We start from the raw sequence: 23,068 nt of genomic DNA on the forward strand, positions 1-23,068 counted from the left end.
GCAAGGCAGACTGAGAATCAAAACAATAAGTCAGTAAGTAAATAAATAAAAGACTGATTTATTTGAAAAAAACAACAACAAACGTCTTTATTTATGATGAAATTAGGAATGGAAGGAATTGGAAATGATCTAATTTCTAATCAGAGTGAGTCCAGCTCTTAACTATCATTAAAAATGAAAAAAATCACCAAGAGCCATAAAGCCACCCGTCAATAGCTCTCTCATTGGCTAACACATCAGTTTGCCAATCTACATGCCACCTGAGATTAGCAATGACCTCGCTGTAGTTTCTTCCCAGACTATCTCGCCAGGCACTAAATGCTTTTTTATTATAGAGATGGACAGTTGAAGACACTTTTGGATAGTCAACAATGCTCCGCAACAGCTTATCCAGATGCATCTGTATATCTGGGAATTTATGAGCCACATTGTAAAGTTCTTCCTTGTCCAGTGTGAGATCTGCAAAAGAGAAAGAAGAATGGAAAAATGAATGAGCAGTAAGAGAAAGTGAAGTGACTTAAGTTTTGTTTCCAAATTGAGAAACTCACCAAAAAGCTGGGGAGGGACACTGAGGCCATCTGCATAGGTGATATATTTCCATCTTCCACTTCTCAGCATGTATGTAGAGGCGTTGACATTACAACCATGATATTCACTCATTACCCAGTTTGGATGTTGCTTCTTGGAAAATCCAATGGATTTGGATAACAGAGGAAGGAGGGTGTGGCCACTGAGATTACCAACTGCTGAAATACCAGCAATGTCTGGAAAATACAGTGTGTTAAGTCAAATCAAAAAATAGGGTGACATCAGGTAAATTGGGCCATCAGGTAAAATGAGCCAGTTAAGGTTTGAGCCTCCTAGCTTTTTAAGTTTTAACAGGCAATGGCTGTAAATGATTTCAAATTGTTGCTACAACTGTACTTGACAAAAAACAATTGATTTGAGTGGTCTCTGGTTGCTGTTGTGGGTGGGACAATGCTTTATATCCAGCCTGCTGAGGAGAAGTGTGCGAAAAGTGGCCTGGCAAACATATTTCACTTGAAACTGATAAGGTTGATAACTCCGTAAAAAAACAGATCTACAATAAAAAATGTGATTTATAATACACATTGTGATTCCCCCCATTGGATAGAATGCAAAATTCTTGCTAAGCTTACTTATTTTTAATTTAAATGCATTTTTTGTGGGTGGCTCAATTTACCTTAATGCATCATGGTAAATTGAGCCATGCATTTCAGCTAAAATGGGCCACATACAAAACACAGTCTTACACTGAAGTTACACAGAAATTGAGGGTGCAAAACATGTTCAAAGTTAGATATATATCCAAGGTTGGTCAGTGCCACTCATGGTGCCATTAGCACTGTGGGGTAAAAAATGGCATCTATAATGCCACACACACACATACACACACAGTAAAAGAGCCTATAACATAGTCAGTTAACAAAGAGCATAGCAACAACATGATCATGTAATTTTAAAATGCATTTTAAGATTAAAAAATGTCTTCAACCTCTTATGTATTCACTGTTAATGTTAAGTTTAGTGTTGTAGTTTAGTAGTAGTGTCAATTAATTATTAAAATTTAAATGATTTCTGCTAAAATTACTGTGTTGTTCTCTCTTGGCCCAATTTAACTGAACGGCTGGCCCATTTTACCTGAACCTTCATCGTACCTCGAGAGGGAATATCCCGATACTTTAACTCTCATAATTCCAAAATAATTATACTTTTTAATTTTTTTTTCACACAGAAACATTTAAGAGACCTATGTCGATCTTTAAAAATATCAATGGATTTCATGCATAGCGTTTTTGATGGTCTTATTAATCGTTTACCAAAAAGTGGCCCATTTTACCTGACTTCACCCTACAAAAATCAAAATCTTGGTGCTTTTACTTGTTTGCATTTACAGACCATTGGCACCAGATAACACATTGACAGTGTTATCCTGGCCTGACATTTTAATGAATTATAACCTTCAGAATGCAATTTCTTCCTGCGTTTTCTGTTTTTCCTTACCTAGCACAGTGGGGTAGAGATCAACCAAAGACACAAGCTGGTTGACCTGAAGGTCAGACATCAGCCCAGGCCCCATGATGAGCAGGGGAACATGAGAGCTGCCCTCAAACATTGACATCTTGTAGAACTGCCGGTGCTCCATGGCTAGCTCGCCATGGTCAGCCGTAAAGATTACAACAGTGTTGTTCAGCAGCCCAGTTTCTCTCAGAGCTGAAATGAGCTGGCCTGGTGAGACAAAGGCACAGAGTAAGCTGGACATCTGTACAATTTCTACTTAAATCAGAAAATGCTGGTTAACATGATCTCTCTGCTGATGAAGCTGATGTACTGAGGGGAAATAGCGTAAAGTCCTGTATATGCTTTTGCTTTGAGTTGGAAATGAATAATTAATACAGGGAATACAGAGCATTTAAGAGAACAGAGAAGAATGCTGCATGTTGTTGCACTAACTGTTATTAGTGGGGCACAGAAGAAATAGGCTCCCTCTCGTATTATTGTGTCTCCAAAAGAGCAGTAGCAAAGGGTAGGCCTAATTAAATTCAAAGCCCCTAAGTGTTCTAACAAGCTGTTTTGTATTATCAGTAACACTGGGAATAAACTTTCTGAAATTCGTAAAATTCATCTATTAGCCTACTATTGCTGATGCACATACAGTCTCGCCACCAGCTGTTGCCAGAGTGTTGCTGCACTCTAAAGTAAAGTAGTCTCTCAAAAAAAAAGTAGCATTGACAAAAAAATGCTGTTTCATTAATGTTACTTTAGAAACAGAGTCTGGTTTGAACTGAGGAAATCTTTGTGCACTAAAAAAAACACACACACACAGATGGCTGTCTAAGCCAAAAAAGTAATAGCAGGTGAGACTGGTTTTTAGTTCATTGCTGATGTCAACTAACCGAGCATGGCATCTGCTTCAGCACACATGGCGTAATAGAAGGCACGGATGCGTTTGACTTCCTCCTCAGTGAAAACACCACTGCAGTTTTTGGTGAAGGTGGAGTAGTAATCGACAGGGTGCATGGCGGACATGGGCAGCCATTTCGGAACAGAGATGAGATCAGAAGACACCTGTGTACATGAAGTAGGGAAATTGAGTTTGACAGTGATTTCTATCTAGTGATATGGTGTGATTTCGCAACAGCAGAGAGAAGACTAAAATAAACCAGGGATAAAAACAAGCCTCCCTTTGAGAGCCAGTATGGTGAGGTGAGGAAGGTGGATCCTCCTGCGGTGGGACCCAGGGATTTAGTTTTGTAGGGATGAGGTAAATTGAGACCGAGGTAAAGAGCAAAGGGCTGCTGTGAGGATGCAGCTGTTTGGTGTATCCACTGTGTTGCCTTGTCTGTGTTTTTCCAGTCTTCTCCCATGATCCTTACGGTTGACATGTTCCCAACAAGTTGTGTAACTGGCCGTCCCTCTTGGCGCAGGAGGAACTGAACATCTCTTGTCCAAGCCTCGACACGATTGCTGCAGGAGTGGCACAACATGCAAAAGACAAGATGCGAGCAGGAAACAAAAATGGGAAATGGAAAGAGACATTAAGAAAAGCATCAGACCGATGATTCACACTGTTATAGAAAAAATCTGCCCACGCAGACAGTTGGTTGTTGCTTAATATTCATAAAGCAGGTTACTGCCAGTCATTTTGTGTACAGTATATCAGTGTGTTTTAGGTTAAGATGAGTTTGGAGAAGAAAAAGATAGTGAAGGTGTTTTCTTTCTTGAATCCACACCAGGGTTACAGGCTCTACTTTAAAAAACACTCTTGTCCACATCACTGACTATGTCTGCCTACCTGACAGAGTGACTCCCTGAGGTGTAGTCCAGCTTGCCCATCATCTTGGTGCGATATCCATTCTCCTCCAGAAAATTCATCCATGTGGTTGTATTTGCATCTAGGCATTTGTGGTTGTTCCACGACTGAGTGAGGTGAACAAACTGACCGCTCCACATTGCTGAGAACAACAACGTTTGAAACATGTTCATTATTCCACCTGTAAAACCATGCTAATTGCCACAGCATAGGCTATGTTTAACTGCAATTAAAAGGGAACTTCTCTGTGCATTTTGGCGGGGAGATCAGCCACTTACCTGCTCTTGAAGGGCAGCAGATGGGAGAATTAGTGTAAGCATTGAGAAAGGTTGAACCAAGCTCCCTGAGGTAGTTTATGAATGGCAGCTGAACAACTTTGCTCCCAGGTTCAAAGGTCAATCGCCCATCCTCAAGAATCAAGACATATTACATTTAAACCACTAGCCAGATGGATAATAAAGATTATATGATTAAAAAACAAAAGACAGACTTTAGAGCCTCTTTGTAAAGTGTACAAGTTAGACCCACAGTCCTATTCTCTCATTCTGCTGGCAGCAATAAAGCATATAATGTAATGTAATCCATACTTACAAAAGCATCACTCATCACCATCAGAATGTTAGGTCTGGGTTCTCTGTGGCAAAAACTTTGACCAGAGTTTTGAAACAGAAAAATCAAAGTCGGTACTAATATATTCATGACAGCGTTTCAAGTTCTAGTGTTCTGGTGATCTGCTGTTGCAAAAGCAGTAATCTGACAGAAGTGGAGACGATTCATTAGAGTGCGCAATAAAAATAATTCCTCTCCTCTTCGCTTGTAGGCTCTGGCAAGTCAGGGGAATAAATGTAGACTATAAACATCCCGGTAAAGCTTTCAAAATAAGAGCCTTCTTCTGCAGCATATCAAACCAAGCTGTAATGACATGGTGAAAACTCTAGAGGGAAGCATTCACTTTAATATACGTATGTATGCTGGCTGCACAGTCTTGAGTCAGCTCTGCCATAACTAGGCTACATGCTTTAGTAGGTACATGATGCAGTAGTAGTAGTAGTAGTAGTAGTAGTAGTGATAATGGAGAAGGATGTCCACACGTTTGTGAGAAACTATACATGGTAAGCATTTCAATGGTAAAATCTTTTTTTTTACGTGTTGTTATGGTAGGCTATTATAAAAAATATATTTTTATTTTATTTTTTATTTTATTTAAACAAACAACAAAAAGACAACTCGTATAAACACAAGTCATCTTTTTTATGGTTTGTCTTAATGAGGGCTTTATATGTTATCCAGCTTTATCAGTTGCCTTGGTGTTGCAGATCTTGCATCATCCTGCAGTTAAATGTAAATACCCAATAGATGCACATAGTGCCACTAAATTATAATGTGCATTAATTAAAAACACTTACATCGAACTGAAAGAGATATTTCTGGCAATCGTCGATATGTTGAAATCACTGCGCCAGCCAGTGTTATTATTCAACAGGTGGTAGCCTACGTGCAGCTCGTCTCAGAAACCCTGACGACCACCAGGTGGCGATTTGAGCCTCAGAGTTGTTTTTCTGTAAAACTGTGACTTCAACACAATGAGAGATCCCCCTCCTCCCATATGTGCATCATTTTAATCTTAATCCAGAAACAATATATGTGATAGATTAGTACACAGGGAGCTATGTCTGTTTAACCCCCTACCCTTTTAAACCATAAAACCACATTATTATCCATCAATACAAGAGGGCTATGCTGCAGTCATCATACAGGATGCAGATCTGTTGTTTTCTGTTGATTGCACCGGGACACAAAGGTTGTTGCGAGTATATGAGGATGTTTTCCCACAAATAAATGTGCATTATGTCTTAACATTTTAGTGTGGAAGTTATGGGATTATGCGCTATAGCCTATTGCATGATTGGCTGTATAGGCCTAATGACTGTATAACAAATGGGAATATTTGTTTTCATTATATCTGGTGCAATCAGAAGCACACAGCCTATTCCTAACATCAGTCGCTGAATTTAAAATGTGGAGATGAATAGGGACGACATTTGGTGGGGATGGATATTCGTGCATATTTCAAATATTACAAATTACCTGTATAGCCTCACCTAGAGAGCCAGTGTGGTGAACATTTCTTTGTGCAGTCTTTCAGTTGTTTGACCAAACTTGTCATCTGGCTGTGTGCCACACTTCTCTGCCTTGTTCCAGAAGGCGGAAGGAGGGGGCTGTGAAGAGCCGCGCATGCGCTCAAGGTTGTTTTTCACACAGACCGTCGCTTAAAGTGAGCTGAGCTACGGGGGTTTCCTTGTCTTTGACTGGAGACCAACTAGCAGAGAGGCGGATGATAACAGCATCCATTGCTGTTATTCAGCCTTCACACATCTCAATGAACTGCTCGCAGAGAAGCCACTGATCGTGCCTACTGCTTTTTGCAGGGCAGAGATACTGATCAGTGTCTAAAAACTGCAAACCCTTTTTTCTTATGAGATTATTTTTCATAGACTCTTTTTTAACTTCAAGGTCTCTGTAGCCTGTCTCTTTCCACCATGGTGCTAGGAAAGGTAAAGAGCTTCACAGTAAGCTACGACTGTCTCAATGACAGCAATGTTCCCGTTTTCTCCAGCGGGGACTGCGTCTCAGGGAGGGTGATCATCGAAGTCACGGGAGAAATCCGTGTGAAATCTCTCAAAATCCACGCAAAAGGATTTGCAAAAGTTCGTTGGACTGAATCGAGAAATGCTGGATCCAACACTGCCTACACGCAAAACTACACAGAAGAAGTGGAATACCTAAATCACAAAGACATTTTAATTGGACACGAGAGAGGTAAGAGTCCGTGCCTTTATTTCTCCTTAGGCAGAAGTTTGTAGAAACTGACTGTAGGATGCTCTTTGTGCTTGGATGGGGATCAGGTTCACTGGAGGATGCTGATGCTTGAATGCAACAAACAATGATGATGACATTATAAAACGACAATTAAGAGCTGGAGGACTTTAAACATTACAGCCTTTTATGCTGGTGTTGGTATAACTGTTTTGTGACATTGCTTAGATGAAGCTACATCGTCACTTGTTTGTGTCAAGGTGTCAGAATGAATGACAGCAGCTCGAGCATCCGTGTTTTTCTCTCCATTTCAAGTGTAAAATCGACCATTTCGGTCATTTTCGACACACTGGACGATAGAGTAACAATCTGCGGTGAAGTACGTGTAGCTTTATCTTACATTTTTGGCCCAGAACCGCATCTTATCGAGCGTTTCTTTGTAGCTTTTCTGAAGTTTCCACCCATTGTTCAAAGCGGTTCAATCCTGTTCAGAAAACTGGACCGGGAGAGGGCGGGGCCATGGCGCAGGCCCCTCCCTCTGCGGGGCGTCATTGGCTGAGGTGCTCATGTGTGGCCAATGACATCACCTTCTTGCAGAGAGTGACAGAAAATCCTGCAACTTTTTAATTTGGAGAGCACCTGCAAAATATTACGAGTCGATGAAAGTACCTGCAGGTGGATGAAAAACCTATTAAAATACGCAGTTTCGGTTCTTTTTTCTACTTGATTATGTGCTTTACGTCATATAGAAGGCTACTTGGGTTGCATTGGGTTTTTCCTGTCAGCAGCTTAGTGGTTGAGACGTAGCCTATGTCACTGCTGTATGTGTCATATTAACCGCAGCATATTATGGTTGTAAAAAGTAAAACACCTCGATCGTGAGCGATCGGCTTCAGCAAATGTGTGCATCAAATGGTTTAGGGATACTGTTGTTTTCCATCGTCTAATATCCCTACTCTTACTAAATAAATGGATATAGTTAATAGACTCAGTCTTAAGCCGTCGACAATATGTGCAGGTGAACTGGTTTGGTCCAGCTGTCCTTTTTCAGCCACAGAGTCTTTTTTGTTTGTCATGCAAAGCAAACTGTTAAAATCAACAGTGCGTTTGCAGGGAGGCGACACTGTACCCAGTGCTGTAGCCTACGCCTTTCATCAAAATTGATTAAAAAACATATGTCACCAAAAGTTCATAATGAATGAAACGTTTCCTTCGGGGCTGAGGCGGCGGAGAGCCACCGCTGCAGCCGGCGGTGAGCAGCAGCAGGCTTGTAGTAGTGACTGCGGTGTCGCACAGTGAATGCGTAATGAGAGCGGAGCGGCTGTGGGAAGCTGCTCGCACCGGTTTAGGCCGGTCTCCTCCTGCTGGAGTCTGCTGCTTTGACTGACAGCTCCGCACTTGTTTACCACACGGCTGCTGCTAGGGGGAGGGAGTGCTGAGCTGGCAGAAGCACGCTCAGCCTGTCGCCCCAGCTCTTCATAACGCACTCATGATGTTATAAATGAGAAATTAATTTTTTATTCCTACCTAAATGAAATAAAATAAAATAAAAACTTAACCAGCAGTGTGACGTTGCGAATGTGTCCTCCCTCTGTAAAGCGGAAGGGGATTCGTTTTGTTTAGTTTTTTATGTCAGAGGAAAATAAAAACAAATGGGTCGTTGTTAGTGAGACAGATTGTTCCTGCTGATTAGGATTTTATCGTTGCCTCATATTCTAGTTTTCCATATATCCTCTCTCTCATATGTCTAAGGGCTGTAGGTCTTTGTTCTTACAAAAGCACAATCTTCCACCTTCAGATTTCTTGTACTTTTTCCTTTTCATCCAATCAACTTCTTTGCTGTTAATATTTGGTCTGCTTCTCATCTCTCAATACAGTAATTATTTACAGACAGATAGTAAAATCAGTTTATTCTCTTTTTCCTCCCCCACCCTGTGTTTTTTTTTTCTTTCTTTTTTTGGTATGACTTTCAGATGCCTTCGTAGAGCATTTTACCCAGGTATGGTATACATGTGTTTGGAATATTGTCCTCCTTGTGTTTCAGACGATGACAACTCTGAGGAAGGACTCACCACTATCCATTCAGGAAGACATGAGTATGCATTCAGCCTCGAGCTTCCACAGACGTAAGTGTCTCAATATTACAGTTTTGATGGAAATTACATTTCAACACCACCAATATCCAGATGTTCAAAATATAATTCTGGAATCTTTCCCTCCTCTCTTCTTCTCTGTAGACCTCTGGCTACCTCTTTCGAAGGGAAGCATGGCAGTGTTCGCTATTGGGTAAAGGCAGAACTTCACAGGCCATGGCTCCTGCCCATGAAGACCAAGAAGGAATTTACAGTCTTTGAGCACATTGACATCAACACTCCATTATTGCTGGTAAGCTCTTTTAAAGCAGCTTTGACTCTGAATATGGCTTTCAGCAGGCAGAGGCATTGTATGAAGAGTATCATTCAATTCATCATATAATCATATAATTTTCCTAATTATGTGGAAACATTAGAAAAAAATTGACCTCTTGCATCTAGTTTCCATATGTGTTATGCCTGGCACTGTGTATTCAGAAATGTCAGCAGTTTCAACTGCACAACCTTGAATTATGGAAAGATAGATATTCGTGAGTCTGGAAGAGGAAAAGTTGTTAAGCTGTCTTGTAAAGATGGATTTTCCAATAATATTGGTGAACAAAAGAAAATTATTTCATTCTATTCTTATCATAGATCTCATCATTCTCTGTGTTTTTGTTTGTTTCAGTCACCACAGGCCGGCACGAAAGACAAGACGCTTTGCTGTTGGTTCTGCACCTCAGGTCCTATTTCCCTAAGTGCCAAAATTGAAAGGAAGGGATACACCCCAGGTGAGAATAAGTCAATGATTAACAATGTACTTGATAACCTTGTTAGTCATCTATTAACTTCATAGATAAGTAAATGAAAGTATTACACTTTGCTGAATATTGCATTGATTAGTAATCACACATGGGATGAAAACCTGATTCCTGTTTAAAAACTCAAAGGACCTTCACTTAACTTCTCCTCCACCCTCTACAACTCTGCAGGAGAGTCAATCCAGATCTTTGCCGAGATTGAGAACTGCTCGTCCCGCATGGTCGTGCCAAAGGCAGCCATCTACCAGACCCAGACCTTCTATGCCAAAGGGAAGATGAAGGAGGTCAAGCAGCTGGTGGCCAACCTGCGGGGAGAGTCTTTGTCGTCGGGCAAAACAGAGACCTGGAGTGGCAAGATGCTGAAGATCCCACCAGTTTCACCCTCCATCCTGGACTGCAGCATCATCAGAGTGGAGTATTCGCTCATGGTAAGTAGGACCTCACCACTTTCATGTCCTGGGCATGCAGCACAACCCCCCCCATTTCATTTGCCACCTTCCCTCCCTTTAGAGATCACTGGCTAGTGTCTCTTCCTTAATTAATCACCATTACTCAGTGCTATTATCAGAACATAATCAATATTTCCTAGTAAGTCAGTATCTCCTCTGGTAAAGAACCTGACTGACTCAGCTTGCACTTGCCAAATCTGGACTCTGGATTGCACCAGGTGTTATCTCCACATGCTGCTAAGAGCATTAACCCAGAATATCTGTGGTAACACCTGCCTCGCGGGTGCTTATAACCTCTTTACCCTGTGAGCAGACAGGCACCAGACGAGGGCTCTACCTTGCATAAGCAACCAACCTCATGAAATCGACCCACATATTGTTGAACTGCTGCACAACCCATGTAGCCCCAGCTAGCGTGGCTCTATCTTAAGATTGATTAAACATCCAAATAACTTGCATCATTCTAACCTGCTGTGGTGTCCCTGTGTCTCGCCTCAGGTATACGTGGACATACCGGGCGCAATCAACTTGTCCCTGAACCTGCCCCTGGTCATCGGGACCATCCCCCTCCACCCCTTCGGGTCCCGCACATCCAGCGTCAGCAGCCAGTGCAGCATGAGTTGGCTTGGCATGGGTCTACCTGAGAGACCTGAAGGTAGGTTAGATCTCATGGTCATGAATCAGATTTAAATTTCTATTTTAAATGTAATTCCCTAGAATGCTCACACGTGCCTTGTGCCTGCTCTACAGCTCCTCCAAGCTATGCAGAAATTGTGACAGAAGAGCAGAGGCAGAGCAGCCTGGATGTCCCAGCAGCACGTGAGGAGCTGGATGGACCTCTCTTCGCCTATATTCACGAGTTCCGCTTCCAGCCTCCTCCTCTGTACTCTGAGGTAAAAATGCCTTCGAGGCAAAGCATTTCCCACTCATCTTTTTTATTACATGCTAAATGAAATCAGCTCTTTGTGTCCATAAATAAAACACCTTCTTCTGTTCCCTCCTCCGCTCCAGATCGATCCAAACCCAGATCATGCCAGCCGCACAGAGGAGCGCAGGCTCGATGCCTGTCCATCACGCTGAAGGGTATTCCCAAAATTCCCCTGAGCAACAAGATGAACTCCCAGGAACCTGTTTGCAAGGCTCAACTTTGTTTATTATTCTCCAACAACGGCGTTCATGCTACACTGTTGACATCACGAGAAAACAAAGTATCCGACCAACCAAGTCTTGGACAAATACCCACGGTTGAGTCGGGTTGGACAAATCTGTTCCTGCCTTCCCTCAGTGAGAGAAACAGGAGTCACAAGTGGGGAGTATCACTTCCTTCCTGTGCCAGCCTGCTGAGGGTGGGATATGTACAGATGAACACATATTCAGTCTGTATGAAAGAAAAAAAATACCCCACTAGTAGCGAGAGCCCTGGTGAAAGTATTGATGATGAAAAGGAAGAATCACCAAGGCTCGGTCTGCCAAGCTCCTCGTTCATCCTTGATTCTTCTGCACTCATGGCACATATGGACATGGCTCCTCACACAAAGGGCAGAAGTAATCATGTCCAGACTTCCGCTGAATCTCCCGCAGAAACTGGGGCGAGGAGAGAAAAATAACGACAACAACGTTCTAACCACCACAGTCTGTATGAATGAAAGTTTTCAGCGGCAGCAGTCATCAACAGAGCAAAGACTAGGTCCTCCTGCCTCATTTGGGATTTTGTTTTGCACATTTTATTCTTTACTTGAGTTGTGTGGCTCCATTTTAATGATGAGAATTGAAAAAAAATCACTAATAGTTTGGTTTCAGCCTTGTAATGCACCAGACTAAGAATATGAGACTGCAGGCTTAACTTTAAAGACTTTCTTCTGCATCATTTTGAGCAATGCCGAGAACAGGATTTGATTTTTGAAAAAAACAAAACAAAAACAAGACTGAAAAAGGTCAAGAACGATGCACTGAATTTGTTTTAAGCTGTTTAAGAAATTTCTTTCTCTCCTTATGACATTTCCTCAGTGACTTATAAAGAACTAGACTGGACTTTTACAACAGCTGCAGCACACCATCTCCATCTTGAATCTCTTTAAGATGTTGCCTCCTCAGCTTGGATCCAAGTGTGGCTTCCCTCCTCTTAGTTTAGTTCTGTTATTCTGTTCTTGTATTAGGCTCCAATCATAGAATATCTTTTAGCTTTTTTTTTATGTTGCGGTCATTCTGGATTTGGACTAGGAGGGTTGCAGACCTGAATTTGCCACTGAAATTGTAGCTGACGAGAGAAGTGTGTGTGACTTTGTGTGTTTGACAGAAGGTGGCACATGGTGGAGGGACTCGCCTCACCCCAGTCACCTGCAGCCCCCCTACTCCTAATCTCAGGACAAGCTTGCATAACTGCCCAAAAAGCACTGTCTCAGGTGGTCTTCTCACTTGCCAAACGGTTGGGGAAAAAAAGAAAAAGAAAAAAACGTTTTAGGTTTTCTTTTAAATTGCACTGTTAGAAATAATGAAGAGTTCTTTTTTTAACTACCAAAACAAGAGAACAGACCTGCAGAGAAGCAAGGCAGCTTTCTGAGATAAATCACATTCCCTTTTTGTCTTGCTGCACTTGCGCTATTCATCCAACCAACAGTTAGATTTTGCCAGACCAGTGAAGCCAGAATGCTAGTAAAAAAAAGAAAGAAAGTATAATCAAGGAAGGAAAATGGAGGAATGACACTGCTTCTGCATTTAAGAAGCTAAACCCAGCACAAATGAATAGCTGGGGACATTGCTAAACCTCTGTTCAGACTGGTCAGAACAAGTAGTGGTAGGTTGACATGAGTAATACATTGGTTTTCTAACTCATTCAACACAAAAGACCAGCTGCAACAGAGGTTTGAGTCAGTCAGGAAAAAAGAAAAGCAGCACTTTTTTGATAAGAAAAAAAAAAAAGCATTCAATGGTGAAGGTCTGGATAAAAAACCATTTGGTACTAACCGCAATATACTAGAGGATTTTCCAGTAAAGCAGTGTTGTGTAGGACGTAAATGCATTATATAATCTTTTTAAGATTAATAACTTTTTTTTTTTAAGTTTACATTTTAGCTGACACAAGTTTGTATGTATTGTGTGTGTGTGTGTGTGTGCACGCTCTTACCGAGATCCAGCTGGCAACTAAATATACAGCTTCTGACCGTAATCGAACTGCAGATTATTAAAGTGATCTTATCTTAGTGGCCTTGACACAGAAAAGACCTGATCATGATTCTTCATCTTTCAGTGTCTACGTTAACTCTTGTTCTCCTTTCTATTATGTTTGTAAACACCTGTATGTTTTAAACCTTTCTGTGTTTATTCAAAAGGACAAAAAGGGAAGAGGGAAAAAAAGTCCTTTAGAAGCAAGTGTTTAAAAAAAAAAAAGAAAAGAAAAAAAAAAGACATCCTGGACAGGCCTCTCGATTGTGTTATTTTTCTGAAGCTGATGAGGGTTGATTTTTTTTCCATGTGTTTCTGGGCATTGATAGTTTGCTTTCTAGTTTAACAAGCAACCTTCCTGAGTTAGTCTCCCTGACCTCTCTGATCCCCTTCAGGCCTGCGGGGTGGTGGTGGCAGCTGTTGACCAGCCCCCTCCCCCCCTTTTCTCTGAGAAACATTTAGTTAACATGGGATAACAGACAAACTGCTTCTTCCACAGTAAACTCTTGTCCTAGGCTGTTTTATTTGTTTGCAGTTCTTTGTTTGGATTTTATCTTAGGGAAACTGAATCAAGCTACACGCTAATGAATAAGCTTACATATTTGTTTCAGGTTGGTCAATTCCGTAGTCCATTTGCTTGGGCCTCAGTGTAGTCCAGTGTCAAAACTAAGCTAAACTCCTGACTTGTTAAAGGCAGGAACTGAAATGTTCAGAGATAAAAGAACCTAGGAGACGGGATCTGAAACATTTTAGAAACAAAGTGCAATATTACTCACTGAATTTTCTTCATTCTCCATTTGTATGTTTGTTTTATCTTTTTTGTCTGTTAATCATGACGGTGAATAGATATTCTATGAATATACTATGTTCTGAATGATTTAACCTTTTGTCTAGTTCTTCCTTTTGATTTGAATAAACATTTTGTTTTAAATTACTATGGACTGATGTGCATTTTTACACAATGAACACATATACATCATATTGATTGGAAGCTGCTGTGTATGTATAAGTGTGCTTAATTCAGAAAAAAATGTATACTTGGAAGACTGACCCTTGTTTAGTCACACAGCTGATGACTCTTTCACAGAATTACAACAAAACATCTCTTCAACTGAAAAGCAAACAGAGCCAAAAAAAAAAAAAAAAAAAAAGCAGCTGCCAATGATTAATCATTTTGCGCTGGTTTTACCCTAGAAACCCATTTTATTTGGGTCATGCCAATTCTGATTACAGGTTGCCTCTTTGCTGGACAGTGGACACAGTTCATCTGATTTAAAACTAGTACAACAGTGCCCCTAGAGGTGCTTCAAAAAACACTCGGGGCTTTGCTGGCAGAAATCTGTATGGTAGTGAGGCCCAAAGGCTGCCACTGGATAAGTATTACTTACAGTAAATCATGGTCCAGTTTATTTGAAAAAAAAAAAAATCTTTAGTTATATTTCAAGTTGGTTTGGAATTCGTCCATGAGAACAGAAATATCCATTACTGCTTCTTAGACAGAGACACAGACAGCTTGGGATTTATTCTCTACATGTCCACACTGGTCCGACCAAAGTTACCAGAGGTTAACTGTGGAAATTCCTTAGGTCAGGAGAGGAGGGGCTAACCCAAAGAAATGCACTTTTCCCTCTAAGCACTACTTATTATGTGACTGCATTACATTTGTGTTTTCAAATAATTAACCCAGAATCTTTTCACCTTGTATTACAGGCGTGTTTAGTTCTGTTGATGGAGCCAAATCTTTCAATTCTTGATGTGATGCTGACTGGTGGTCCTCACATCTGGTGTGTTAAAAACAGCTGGTTATGAAGTGGCAACTCAGCTGTTGAATCATGGTTGATGTGCAGCGCCCCTCACTAAGAAAAACTCACAGTGAACCTGATATGAGTTGATGGCTAGAAGCCAGGTGACCCACAGCTACAGGTCAACATGTAGCAAAACACATGATTTATTGATCCTTGCTGAATGATGCATGCAAGAAAGGCATGGCAGCCCACTGCAGAGCAGTAATGAAGAAGGTGCCAACATCAGATCTAAATGCATTAACCATGTTCTTTAATCTTCTCTTGTATTAATTTGAACTCTTTTATTATGATCAGGATGAGATGTCTAGAGTCTGAAATCCTTGTTTGTTTGCTGCTGACACAGGACTTTATTTGAATATGTTGCCATGTTGTGTTTAGTCTGGGTTGCTCTCTTTCTGCCAACAGTTTGCGTACACACGACCTATTTATGATGGTCAACAACCTGTTTCGTGACCAGTCAGTCAATATCACTCCTAGCGTATCAACGTGTCTATTACGTCAGTCTGGTTTTATGCTAATTGATTTTGTTGCAAACTACAAGCATGCAAGCACAAATGAAGTGAGAAAATTCGATCATGCCGGAGGTGAATGAATATATTGTGCTGTTTATCTCATAGGTCAAGCTGGAACTAATGCACAGAACGATTTTTGAAAAAAAGAGCATGAAAGTCATTGGTGTTGCGTAACTGAGGTTGCCAGTGATTTGATTTCCAAAAGGCCCCTGTGACGCAGGAGCCTGCAGCGAATGTAGGGTGTAAACCTTTGCCCAAAACTGACATGTTAAATACAAAGTGTCAGCTCATCAACTTCACGGGAGAATTTTTGCAAATTATCAGTTCGGGCCAGCATCAGTGATGACTCAGCAGCTCTGTCAGCTTTGACCAAGCACTTCAGTTTGCCTTTGTCCCCTCCTCCCCCTCAGTCCCCCCCCCCCAGGCCCCTTTGACTTTTGTGGGCCCAGGCCTTTGTGGGTGTCTGACCCCTGCGGATTGAAAAAAAAAAAAAAAAGGAGGAGAGGATTATTGATGGAGAGCATAGATTTGGGCGGCGTGCATGCATGTGTGTGCAGTGGGAGTGTTGATTAGCAAGTGCTGACGCTACACAGGCCTCAGCTGTTTCCTCTCACCAGCTAATCCCACTACCCAGAAGCCCGTGTGATCCAGAGGTTCTCGGTAGCCTGCTGTGACCAGGCACGTTCAGCATGGATGGGGAAGTTTGGACTGAGGCCCCTCTGTGCCTGCTTGCCAGTGCCACATCATCATTGTGACATAATAGAGATACACACACACAGACACACATCTCTGCACTGAGGCGCAGCATTGATGTGAGCCCACGCATTCCTTGAAACAATGGAACAGCCAATATTACAACACTTCTCAAAATGTGATGCAGGAGCAGATCCACTGATGGAGACTTGTAACTGCATATGAGAAAAGTCGAGTTTGTGACTGGTTTTTATCAAAGCCTGGGAGGAGGAACATCCTCATATGTACATGTGGGCTCACAGGAACAATATCACACTCTTCAGTCCCTTCAAACTCGATGCACACAGAACATTATATTGGTCACTTACTTGTTTTGCTGACATGGCCAGGTCATACTGCCTGGATATGTTAGTGGCAGGTTGACCTCTGCAGCTGATAACTTCAATAATTTACAGAAATTAGTTACCATTATCATTAACACACTTTTTCTGGACGTCTCACTGCTCTGTGTCAAACATTAAATGTTACTGTCTTGTCTGCTAAATGAAGCAAGAAAAGTTCAACGAGGAAGAACACCAACTTCTCAGAACCTCTGAAACACGCTTCATATTTCTCCAAGAATTTCTTTTTGTGGTTATTCCGCCTTTTCCAGAATCCGGTCCCAAACCAAACAAACCCTCTATGACACTCTACACATGGTTTATTTGGTCTTCCTGTCCTCCTTCCCACCACCGTCATCACAACATATCTTAAAGTTCATCGTCTTACTCATACAAACTCTTTTGCAACCTTATCCACTTAAACTTTAGAATATTGGAGCTAATCATAACACTGTTTTGTGTGTTTGTGTTAATATGCTCATATCTGTTTAACTACTGGATACACATGGTCTCCTGGTCAGTGTGGATGTGCAGCACATTGGTGTAAACTTGATTTACGCCAAGTCACTCTTGTGTAAGTTGCATATTGGAACACAATAGGCCTAGTAACCAGCAGCTGTGTTATCATTAAGTCATGGTCACATGTATACCTCCTAAAATCAGACAGGGAAACTTTCTTTCTTGGGGGTCAAACTCTACACACTTATTCTGCACAGTGAAGGTCAAACATCAGAGTGGAGTGACAGTAAACTAATTGTTTTTCAGATTGCAGAGGGAAAAATAGGGAATAACTTTGTTAATACATCCTGTAGGAGAGTAACACCAGTCTCTGGTCATGAACTTTTTCATCACCCCGGTTCACTCTCTCTCTCTCTCTCTCTCTCTCTCTCTCTCTCTCTCTCTCTCTCTCTCTCACTCTCACTCACACACACACACCAGCAGCAGCCCTGCAGCCAGCTCTCCATCTGTCCCCACTACAGACTTGCTCTGTTTTTCCAAGAGAAAGGACAGAGTTAGAGCCACAGATACACTGAATGGAGGCAAAGAGAGGAGCGATGTTCTTTTCAAGGGCTTTTCGTCATGATCTTTCTTGGCAGCTGGTTCATTCCAGTTTAAAGCACTTCTGCATGAGGAGGCTGACAGCACAGGCTGCTTACTTTCTCTTCACTGAGACCCAGGCTGTTTTTTGACCTTGCCAGGAACAAGTTGTTTACCTTGAGCTGAATGCACCACGTTGGACAGCTGAACCAGAGTAACTTACCATGACACAAAGCAGGACCTCTGCAATTCTGCTTTAGTACAAAGGGATCCCATATTGAGATGAGCTTCCTGCAGACCTTTTGCCCCTGCGTCTTGTCTCTATCAACACATCCGAGCACATGCCACTTCGCGGCAGACGTTTTAAATGAATATTGATACAGTGCGTGCATGTCAACGGCAGCTGCTGCACATAAACAGCATATGTCAGTTGTCAGTTTTTAGACTGTTTGACTCTAAGTTAGTCCCTCCATGAAAGACAGATGTCAGATTCCTCCTCTAATCTCAGTCTCAAGTGCACAGTCTGTCCTCACCTCGTTGACGTCTTTTCTGTGCACTGCACAGAAATGAAATAGTTGTTTTGCTTTGAAAAGAGAGAGAGAGAGTTAGATGTGGCTATCAATGGCTTTACCACAGCGGTCTGAACATACAGGCCGGGTATAATTCATGATGATGGTGCTAATTGAAAATCCTTTTAAATATCCTCAGTGGAGCTGTATGGGCCGTTGTGAACCCCCATGTTTAGTATGGACAGGAACCTGATAGCCAGACACTGACACTGTGCTATGTTCCCATGCCAGGACTCCCATCCTTGCCATACCACAGTCCCAGCATGGTCAGCATTCCACGTCCGACCATCCCTCACACACACATAGACCCACTGCACTGTAGTCCCCTTCACTGGCATGTATGCAACTCTTACACAGCAGTACAAGTTCAAACCCTTTGCCGTCACAACTGCTACGAAACGTCCTGCACAACTCCCCATTGGATGATAGGCACTGACCAGAATAGATGTATTTAAAGGTAGGGGTCAGGTTCAAGGTAGTGGCAGTAATATTAGGTGGCATTTTGATTGTCCAAAAAGAAATACTGTATGAATACCTAATCCCCTAGTTCACCTGTGCTCTAAAAGATGAGACACTGAGTGAGTACAGCCCTTAAGTGGCTGTTGTAACTGAGCCCGCAGCCATGCAAAAACAAGCCTAGTGCAGTGACGTTAGTTCGATTTCTGTTAGTCAAGCTGCAGAGAGATTAGACAGTCATACTGTTGCATAAGAAGGATGTCAGCTGTTCTCCACATTTTATACATTCACCCCAGCCAGCAGAAGTAAATTCCACACTTTTTGATTGTAATATTTTAAAATCCTGTCAGAGCCACGGGCCCCCGGTAAAAAAAAGTCACTCAGAGTTCATCCTCTTTTCCTTTTGTCATCTGCAGCATCTTGTGCTTCAACATGTTTGTTTTATACTCCACAAGTCTTCAAAATCTCACCTAATCATCTGATGTGTTGGAGAAGTTGTGCAGATGCCAGAACTGCTTCAGTGACTGTGGCGAGCCCACACAAGATAGCTAATCATAACTGTCAGGAGGAGGACTAGTGACTTTGGGTGCTAAGCATGAGCTGCTGGACCCAAGGAGAAAAACAAAGTCAGCCTCTCTGTTCAAAGAGCACCCCGCAACATAAAATAGCGTTATAGCATGCAACTCACATTACTGCATATACTCACCATGATAAGCAATGCTGCTCTATTCTGAGATCTTGCAGGGAGGAATGGGAGATATCTTCACCACTGACTCTCTACCTCGCCTGTTATGTCAAGGCTCCAGAAATACAGTGTGGGTGAAATTCTGGTGTAGCCCTAAAAAAAGACATTTAAGATGAAGCAGTTAGTACCTTGTTAAGAGATGAATTGAGTATATGTGCCTGCAGCAGTCACTGCATGTGTCTTAATATAGTATTGACAATCGCCTTCACTAATTCATTGACAAAATCATATCAACGCCTCTTGGAAATTGAGATCCCAGGTGATTTAGCTGCGTTAATGTCCCTTTTCATGTTTGTTATTCGGTCCTATTAGATCTATTTGTGGCATATAAAACATGATATCTAACGGCATGCCAACAAGTCAAGCATGATTATCCAAGGTGAAACTTGATGTGCTTTTTATGCAACTCTCTCCCCAAAGTCCTTGGTCACCTTGTGTTCCGTTTCAAGGGGATGGGAGGCCGGGCTGAGGAGTGCTGTTTCGCCACTTGTCTTATTTTACACCGCTGGTCCCCGGTGGAAGTTGCTCAGTTTCCTTTTTTAGCCATGGCTGACTCATAGCATAGCTCCCATCCCCCACCCCCCTCACCCACCTCCTGGGTCTTTTGCAAAGTCCCTGCTCAGCTTTAACTCTCCCCCTCTTTGCCTGCTCAGATTCTCCTGAGTCACAGGGAGCAAAGACAGTCCCCCCCACCCTCCCACCCATCTCCTCCTCAACCTCACAGTCTCTCAGCCCCCCCCCACCCCTCCCTCAGTGCGTCTCACTCCTCTACTGAAAAACAACAGGTGCAGCGGGGCCTGCAGAGGGCGGGCTGTCTGGTGGGCAGTGTGTCCAAGCCTTCCCGTCACTTCTCACTGTTATTTCACCCCCTTTGCCTTCCAAACATCCAATCTGCCGCCTCTTCCCCATCCTTGTCTAAACCCTCTCACCCCCTCTTGGCCCGTCCCACCACCTTTATCTCTGCACTCGTTCCACCGCTGCCACTTCTCTGCCCCTCTAATCTCAAACTCCTGCCACTCTCCTTTCCAATGGATGCACATTCCTTCCAGGCAAATTATACAATGTCCTCTCTACAATCGCGCCTACACTGCAAGGAGCTTACCACGGGGATGACCCCTGGTACAAAAATAGCCTGACTCATGCTAGTTTAGTTTAGTTTTTTTTCTTAATACAAATGTGCATTTCTCTGCAGATATTTCATTGTTCACAATCACCATTTGTGTAAAGTCACATTTTAGCATTCGGGAACTCCAACAACATCTGCCTGTTTAGTGGGTCAGTGCAGCGGTTTGCTCTTTGTATGTAGTCCATATGGTTTCTAGGCCACCACTAGTGTTGTGCACACAGTAGGTTCCCAACATCAAATGCCCTTTCTTCTCTAACCCAGATCTCTCTGTTTAACACCCTCTAGGTGATAGCCCAGTGACTTCCAAAATAGCATGGTGCCCTTATCCATACAGGAAAATGGGCCAGCTTGTACAATACAGCTTGAGAGGGGTAAGTGCACAAGTGTTTACAAGTGTCAAAAGGGTTTTTATTAGAGGTTCAGCTGTGGTGTTTGCCAAGTTGCTGAGTTAAAACTTTATCTACTGTGTATAGCTGCAGTAAAATAAAACAGCAGTAAAAATCTATGTGTATATTTTCATTTCCGTTGAAAGTATGTCAGTTTTCAATGTCAAAATCATAAAACATGCCAGTGCTATGTGGTGTGGTGTTGGAATAATTGAAAAAGCTGAATTTTCCAACCAATTTAGTACACCACTTGCCAAGTTGTTGACGTCATATATGGTTTACTTTCCATTTGTAGTTTGATATAAGGTTTCCACCGTCAGCTGCTGTCTACGTAGAGTGACCTAGATTGGTTAGAAAAGTTACGGTTTGGCAGCAACCCTGATAATAAGTGGTACAGATAGTGGAAACAGCCATTAATGAGTTATTTTTAAAGGAAAGTTTGGGTAATTTCATTTCATTTCATTTCATTTCATAACCTTTATTTGATGTGGGTCGTTATATACTTTTCTGTTAAAACAGTTTTGAATATTTTCAAGAAGGCCTGTGGCTCTCACATAGGTTTCCCATCACTTTCAACTTGTTCATTCTCCATTTGCAAAAGTTTTGTGTCTACCTTCGGTCACGAAGGTAATCTTTTGTCTTAACACTGATTGGCCAAATACAAACAACTGCTGTGGGATGTAACTGTGTGCAGCATGGGAGCACTTATGTGAAAGAATACGACGGCTCAGTGGCTCACAAACTGTAGTGTCAGAGGAAAGTGGAGTTTGATAAATCAACAAAAACAATTAAAACAAAGAGTACACTTCCACACAACCCCACATCAAATACCCTGAACTATCACTTTAATGGTTACTTCTTTGGAGCCATATTGTTTCCGCGTAAAGACACTTTTTCCAGACTTCCGAACTCTGGAAACAGGACCATCCAAGGAGCTTGTAAATGCACCATTACTGTATGTCTATGGCCGCCCATTGCTTATTTTACTGCATTGAAACTACTGAGTGAATGTTTCCAGGTATGTATATTAATTGGCTTGAGGCAGAATGTTCCTGATGCTATTTTGAGATTATATGTGTGTGTAGCCTTTGGAGCGGCTGTTGTACTGTCAAGACACACACCCTCTTTCTGGTAAACACAAGTGATAAAATCTTCTCCTTTAGTCTTGCTCAAAATAAGCCTGAGACACTTGTTGTTGATTTGTCTACGTATGAGCTGACATTAAAAACAACCCTGCAGCAGCCTGATTTAATAAGAGCTGACAGACGTCCAGTCTTCTATCTTCAATAATTTGATGGGTATCTACAGCCAATGTTCCTTTTTGTTTTATTTTATGGAGAAAACCAAAATGTCTGTTCATTATTATTATCCTTACTCTATCCAGAGGCTACTCATGTGTTGGGTTATTTCTAAGAGTTTGTAACATCCTTCAAAAAAAGTTTTTGCTGGGGATCAAGATAAGGTCGATGATATTGTCTTAAAGACCTCAGCTATTAATGGAGTGTGATATCAAAAAACACACATCCAATCCAATATGTTATCATCATCTCAGGTATATGATAACCCACACCTGCTGACAAGACCTACATTTCTTCGCACTTAAATGTGTTGCCAGATATCTCGGGACCCCAGCTCATGTTCCAGAATCTGTCTGGCCTGGACTGGACTAGACAGGGTGGGCATTTCCCCAATCCTGCGTACGCTCCCTCGGTCAGACTGAAGTGTAAACAACAATGTCTGCTGCTCCAGCTGGTGTCTGTAAAGCTGAATTCAACAAAATGGATAGGAATTACCAGGTGGCTAAACAAGGAGAAGACACGCATAGACACCCACACACAGAAACACACGGTGAAGTCTAAACACACACATACAAGTGTTACCCTAAAGTTGTGTGTCCACATTGTCCCCTGGCAACACTTTTGATTGCGTCCAAATGACAATTTGATGAAAGCCACAGAACCTATTAATCACAACAAAGTGAGAGCTGCTGAAATGTTGATGGGATTTGAGTTGGCTGTATGACATCAGAGAATATAACAGACCAGCGTTACACAAGAGACAAGTGACCCACGACAAGTTATGATTACTAAACTTTTTCCAGTTGCTGCTGCTGTAAAAAAAAAAAAAAAAAAAAAAGTCTCTGAACTCTTAAATATCCAGTTATATCCAGAGCGGTAGTCATGTAATGCACTTTCTTTGTCA

At 42.0% G+C, this 23,068-nt stretch overlaps 2 protein-coding genes across 3 annotated transcripts; one reads left to right on the forward strand and one right to left on the reverse strand.

Moving 5' to 3' along the window:
• Positions 1–184: 184 nt before the first annotated feature.
• On the reverse strand, positions 185–4,657 carry arsk (arylsulfatase family, member K; the record flags this gene model as incomplete). The annotated part of the gene is made up of 8 exons (XM_083978667.1): positions 4,427–4,657; positions 4,114–4,243; positions 3,818–3,977; positions 3,207–3,489; positions 2,919–3,090; positions 2,026–2,250; positions 549–764; positions 185–459 (listed from the first exon to the last, which is right to left on the reverse strand). The coding sequence occupies exons 1-8, from the start codon at positions 4,532–4,534 to the stop codon at positions 185–187; spliced, it is 1,569 nt and encodes a 522-aa protein (XP_083834793.1). The 5' UTR covers positions 4,535–4,657.
• A 1,468-nt stretch (positions 4,658–6,125) lies between these two features.
• On the forward strand, positions 6,126–14,091 carry arrdc3a (arrestin domain containing 3a). 2 transcript variants are annotated; one of them, XM_083978941.1, is made up of 8 exons: positions 6,126–6,655; positions 8,697–8,778; positions 8,890–9,037; positions 9,413–9,515; positions 9,717–9,973; positions 10,493–10,649; positions 10,745–10,887; positions 11,006–14,091. In XM_083978941.1, the coding sequence occupies exons 1-8, from the start codon at positions 6,376–6,378 to the stop codon at positions 11,072–11,074; spliced, it is 1,239 nt and encodes a 412-aa protein (XP_083835067.1). In that variant the 5' UTR covers positions 6,126–6,375; the 3' UTR covers positions 11,075–14,091. The 2 variants fall into 2 exon arrangements, with proteins under 2 accessions (XP_083835067.1, XP_083835068.1); XM_083978942.1 differs by having other exon boundaries at positions 6,370–6,655; positions 8,626–8,778.
• Positions 14,092–23,068: the final 8,977 nt, after the last annotated feature.

This window comes from Trachurus trachurus, assembly GCF_905171665.1.
Source record: "Trachurus trachurus genome assembly, chromosome: 9".
NCBI lineage: Eukaryota > Metazoa > Chordata > Actinopteri > Carangiformes > Carangidae > Trachurus > Trachurus trachurus.